Source organism: Galeopterus variegatus, unplaced genomic scaffold, assembly GCF_000696425.1.
Source record: "Galeopterus variegatus unplaced genomic scaffold, G_variegatus-3.0.2 Scaffold8941, whole genome shotgun sequence".
NCBI lineage: Eukaryota > Metazoa > Chordata > Mammalia > Dermoptera > Cynocephalidae > Galeopterus > Galeopterus variegatus.
The window spans coordinates 28,536-34,873 of NW_007735052.1; the positions used below are offsets into that span (position 1 = coordinate 28,536).

Here is a 6,338-nt window from a genome sequence, read left to right on the forward strand (position 1 = left end):
ATCGTATAACCACTAGGTTCCCATCTCCCTATTTGCAGCAGAATTCCTTTAAAATAAACATTAAAATAAATGTGGGAGTGGGAAGGGCTGGTTGAGGAGGGAATAACTGCACGTACCTACAAGGTGAGCACCTTCTCATTCTTTTGGCACATGGTGGCATCCTGGTCCTGGTTGGCTTACTCAACCTGTATGTACTTTGCAGACTGAAGTGATATTTCTATTCTAGAGGGAGCATTAGTACTAAATCATATACCGTGTATTGCAGGACCCTTCATTAAAGCTCATGCACACTTGTGCTCATTTCTTCAGTGCAAGTTTACAATGTCTCAGTCAGGGACTGGGAACATGCTTGATATTCTGCTGTAGGTATTGTTGGAATATAATATTTGTGCATTGTATTGCCTCTCTAAAATCCTAAAAATGTTGGATTCCAAATCATATCTGATTACATGAGCTTCAGATAAGGGACTGCAAACTAGTAGTTTTACATCAGGAACTTGGTATTCTAGATTTATATATTGGGCCTATGAGCTTAGTTCATACACATAAAGTCTTGTGAGGAAAAACTTCTGCTGTGCTGACAGAATCAGGATTCTGAGCCTGAAATGCTGCTGGTTAGAGCCTGACAGTGGTCAAGTCACCGAGGCAGTGAATGCCACTTCGAGAGGCCTGTGAAAATCAGCCAGCTCTTATGCCATCTCTAGATGGCTGGATAGGACATGAGTATCAGAAAGCCTTTTTCTTATTAGGTTTCCTCCAGGATCTCAGATGGTCTCTCCATATAGGAGATTGAAGGCTCTTCTGTTAGAGCAGCTGAGCTGAGATGGCCACATATTCCAGGAGACACAAGACGATCAATGGGAGGCCAGTGTGCCCACCTGCACATTACAGGGTTATTAGGTTTACTTACTCATCCACCAAAATAACTAATTCCACAAACATCTATAAAATCATGAATAAATCATGGACCTGCTCTTAAATTGCTAAGGTTTTAGCTCCTGTAGTCAGATACACCTGAGTTTAAACCTTGCTCTGTCATGTGTTAGGTGTGAGACCTTGGGCCAACTTACTTAACTTTCTGTGCCCATGTTTCCTCATCTGTAAAGTGGGGAAAATAATAGTACACATCCCATGGGGAAGTTGTGAGGTTTTAAGGCAATAAGGCGCAAAAACACTTCACGAGTGTAAAAGCCTATGGTAAGCTTAATAAGTAGTAATGATCATCATTGCCATTATTATAATAATTTTGGTTACAGATAGTCAATGAGTTGTAAGTCTACATACATTTATCAAGAATCCAGAGGGAGGAGCAATTGACTTTGCATGGGAGAGGCTAGGGAGGCTTCATTGAAGAGTTGGCATTGAAAAGCAGCCTTGAAAAATGAGCAGAGTTTTAACAGAGAGTGAAAAGAAAGGTGCTTTGGGGAGAGGAATAAGTTTAGTGCCTAGCATGTTGACTCTGAGATCTTTTCAGACAGCTAGAAAAATTGGCCTGGATCCACTAGAATGTCCGAAGCTAGAATTGTTTGATTGCTATTAAATCAGTAATACTAAGAACTAAAACCACAGGAATAGCTTGGAACGCCAAGGAAAAACTGTAGACTGGAGATAGGCAGGGATGGGGAACATGAAACTTTAAAGGAAGAACAGAAGGGGAATCTTTGAAGGTAGAGAAATAACAAGCAGAGATCTAAGAAGAGAGAAGGTTTAGAAAAGACTGCCTTGTTGAAACAGGTGTCAAAATGAAGCCTAAACACTAACTGGGGACAGAGAAAATCACTCAAATTTAACCCGAGAAGCAATATAGTGCAATGTCTGGTCCTTGGTGTCAAGACACAACTGGATTCAAATCCTCCCTCTCACCCTAACTAGCTGTGCAAACCTTCAACAAGATACTTTTCCTCTGTAATCCTAAGATTTCACATCTGAAAAATAAAAGTAGTAGTCTCTACCTTATAAGATTGTTGTGAGTTTAGAATGGAGTAATGTATGCAAGGCACTTAAGAAATTGTTTGAATAATGACACACACATCCGTACACCTGCAAAAACATAAATTGGTCAATGCAAATTTAATATCAGAGAAAATAATAGAACAATCATCAAATTACTTCCCATCACTCACAGGAGCCCTAGATATTGTGTAACAATTGAAGTTGGATTTCTGAGCAGACAATATCAATATCAGACCAATTTAATTTTCTTTCTTTGAAGACTGGCTAGGTAAGAAGAAAGTAAAAGACTGAATACAGCTGAACTAGCTGGGCTTCCTGTCTCTCTCCATGACATTTCTATGACTAAACTGCAAGAAATTGTTTAGACCAGCATGTCCCCAAAAGAGTGTTTTACAGAAAGTTATTAAGTGGTGCATGAAAAAATAAATTTGGAAAACATTGAGCAAAATAGGTTACTGTAGGACTTCTCAAATGTTTTTAATAAGGTAATGGGAATATCTAAGAGTTGGTATAGTATACAGCATTTTCCAAACTTATTTGGCCATGAAATTCTTTTAAGGGGAGTAGAAAAGTTTGAGAAGCAGTGGTGCAGATATTACACCATCTTTGATGGAATTATGGTTCCTACAGAGTCATTATTAAGTTTTAGCATCATGTGTTATTCCACAAGGACCAGAGTTTAAGGAGTGTTACATAGTAATTTTATTCATAAGCTGGACAATGGGAATCAAGAGAATCATGATTAAGCACAAAGTTGAACAGAATTGCTATTCCTTGGAAGAGAGAAATGAAATTCAAAGGACATTCAAAATAGAATTCTATCAAAATTCAAATGAAGATCAATAGGTAGAAGAAGAAAGATATCTTTTTTACAACACATAAACTTTGTAGAAAAATAAGAAAAATATTTTGATATACATGTATATGGCTTTAAAAGACTAAGAAAACACACTGGGTCTTGACTTAAGGCATGATGAATAACAATATCAACACAATGATTGTAACTTCTGCCTCTGCCAGGTTCACTGTAATGAAAGGCATAGCATAACAGAATGTGTCGCACAGACTGGGGTGGCTGTATTTTAGAGTGCTGCAGTTCTGTACTCTTCTCTCTTGATTCTACATGCTTCATTCCTTGAGTTGCTCTGGAATGCAGGACCTCCAAAGCTTATTGACTTCCAGCAAAGTCCCAGTCTAGGGTATCCCTAAGAGGTGGGCTTAGTGTCTTCAGAGGGGAATCTTATAATTCCCTGCTTTAATGAAGGTTTCCTATTTCTCTTGATAAAACTTGTGTGATGGGCAGAAACAGACCATGCTATTCCAAAATTATCCTGGCTGCTTGAAATTCTACTAAATCTAGAGATTATCCAAGATGAGTGGCATTTCTAGGCCACGGAGTTTATGTTGAAGGACCAGAGGTGTAACTTATTTTTTAGGTTTTGTATTTTTGTATTGGGTATGGCATATGCTAAATATTAGTCTTAGATAACTGGCTCATTATGCACCAACTAGTCACATGAGTGTGTGTGTGTGTGTGTGTGTGTGTGTGTGTACATATATGTATGTGCAAGAAAAAGCCAAAACAAAATGAGAATCATAAAAGTGCTGGAAGTCTTGTGCTTGGCTTTCAATACCACAATAATGAATTAGATGACTGCCAAGGCAGGCAACCAGGTAAGAGACATGAAAACATCATCTTATGAAAAATGGAGTTGATGATGGTTAATCGGAAGAAGAAATGAAACCGGGGTCAATGCAGTTTCTTTTACTACTTAAAAAGAAAGAAATGGTTGGATATTAGGAGACACTCAACACTGATGTTAAGAAATAACTTTAGTAACAATTAAAACTGTCTAGCAATGGACAAGACTGCCTTATGAGAAAATCCTCAAAATAAAATTATTTTGAGCACTTATTTTGTTATGCTAAACACATTACGTGCATTAGTTTATTCAATCCTCAAATTCGCTATGAGGTAAGAACTGTATTATCCTCACATTGCAGATGGGAAATGGCGTTGCAGAGGTTAGCTTACTTTTTCAAGGTCACACAGCCAGTGAATGGAAGAACTGGGATTTGATCCTGGGACTTATGCACCAAACAACTAAACAGGAGATAATTTCTAAAATTTTTGGTCAAATTTCTGCCATATTGATGATTGAAATATTGATTTGAACCCTCTTAGCTACTGGGTCCATCTGCCACCTCCTTATTTTTACAAAAAAAGTCCAAAAGTCTAGAGAAGGCCAGTAAAAACTGAGGGATGAGTGGACAATTGGACCTACAAGGAAACTCAAAAGAGGTTGAGTTCCTTCGGCCAGGGAGTGACCTGGTGATCTTCAATATGCAAAGAGTTAGTTGTGTGTAAGTCATTTCCATGCAGAATGTAACAAGAAATCCATTTCAGTGAGAAGGCTTGGCTGTAATAAGAAGGTCTTCCCAGTGAAACTGTCTTGAAATAAAGACTTTGAAGCACAGTTATAAGTAGAAGACCAGGGTTGTATTAGAATAGAAGCTGGTGCCTTCAGTAACAGCCTGCTCCAGCTCCTTTCTGGTGGCTTTGGCAAGTCGGCTGCTCTGAGAATGAGCCAGAATGCCAGCAAGTGTTTGTGAAATTCACTCTTCCACCTTGTCCCACTAAAGAAGCAGCAGACAGTGAAAGGGAATCTGAGTTACTTTCATTTTGGGAAAGCTTTAAACTAAATCTGACACCTGTGGTGATAGGGGTTCTTAGGTAGCCAGTCACAGAGTATTGCAACAAATAACCTTGTACCATCCCTTCTGAATTCATGAGTCTCTGGCCCTCAACAGTTGAGGAAAGCCCACAGAATCTCCATTAATAAAACTGCCTTGAAAAATCAACATCTCTGCTCAACAGAGCTTTAATGTATTAATTTTAGGAGCAAGAAGTCAGTTTTTTTTTCTTTAATACAGAAATAAAATGAATACTCTTACAAAGAGAGATTTTTTAAAAGCTTTTGAAGGATTTTTTTCTGCTTTATAGAAATTTTGTCATAATTTCATGCCCCTGCACTTTATGGCTTGTTACCTGGTCCATTACGCTTACATTTAACTTGATAAGGTCCTGGTTCCTATGATACTAGTGTTTAGGTTTGGTTTCTCGCAGCTGCTGCTTTGAAGTAGCTGATAACATTCTTAGCCTTGCACGGAGCCAGCGGCTTTTGAAGCTTCTGTTCTGCGCTCCCTGCCCTGCTGCTTCTGTTACTTCTCACTGAAAGGTGTATTCTAACCTTGCCCTTTCTTCACTTTGTACAGAGGGAAAACCTTGGGTGTTTGCAGGTGGCTGATTGGTCCATCCATGGAATTGGGCAAATTGTTTTGAAAATAATCCTTTTTCTCCTTGAGCATGTCAAAGCCTGTTTTCTATGGCTATGCAAGGATTTCAGTGGGGCACACATATGAGTGGTAATGGGGCATCTCACATAGTTCCTGTAAATACGGTTAATGCCTGTGTTCTTTCACATGCACACAAACATCTCTCCTTAATGTCGTACCCACAGGCCTACAGTCGTGTTCTTTTTCTAAAGGGGGTCTATACTCACAGGATCCATGGCAGGCCTGGATCAACTGCTGGAGTTTGGAAAAACCCAATTATCTTACTGGGAATAGTTAGGGCCCCCCCTAAAATTGGAGAGAAAAGCATCTTCGCAACAAAACATCTCTTGGGTTAGCCAGTATGGGAAATGGGATTGTAAGCATTCCAAGAATTTCTGGAAGTTGTTTATGGCTAAAATTAAATTAGAGTGGAAATTTTTCAAGGGCTTTGTTATTTTAATAGGAAATTAATTTGGGAGAGGAATAAGATCACCTTCTGTTTCATCCGGCTAGAAAAAACTGCTTCTGCGATTTCAATAATCATTTCCCAGAACATTTAATGGTAATGCTAGGAGACTGAGTTTAACGGATGACGAGAGTGCTAAAACATGCTTACAAGTGGTACAATGGGGACTAAAACATTAGCTGAATTTTGAAGAGAAGTAAGACAACTGATAAGAGGAGTAAAGTCACAATTTCAAGTAAAATTGAGAGGAACTACCAGAATATTGTGCACAGAACATGGTGTTACCGAGCAAGACTACTCACAGGTATTTGCAGTGCCTTTGGGGATAGGGAGATACGAGCCTGGACTCCAAGGTCGGCCCTGATAATTCTTCTTGCATTTCCCACAGTCTGGACCTGTAGTGTTGTGCTCACATTCACAAGTCAATTTGCTGTTGTCATACACACACACAGTGGCATGGAGATTACACTTGCACCTAGGCAAAGAAGAGAGACAAAGAGTTCTTTGTAAATAAATTTGGTCTTAGTGACCTCTGAAGCTTTCCTGGTCTATCTCCTGGGATTGTGGCTCTCAAACCCTGTGG

The 6,338-nt window shown here is 39.1% G+C and overlaps 1 protein-coding gene across 1 annotated transcript in view; it reads right to left on the reverse strand.

Annotated features, from left to right (window-relative positions):
- The window catches only part of LOC103608877 (netrin-G1-like), a 37,329-nt gene that overhangs the window by 27,575 nt on the left and 3,416 nt on the right, over positions 1-6,338 (reverse strand). Inside the window, exon 2 of the mRNA XM_008593273.1 lies at positions 6,058-6,230. Coding sequence (XP_008591495.1) covers positions 6,058-6,230 — 173 coding nt within the window. The remainder of the gene's footprint in view (positions 1-6,057; positions 6,231-6,338) is intronic.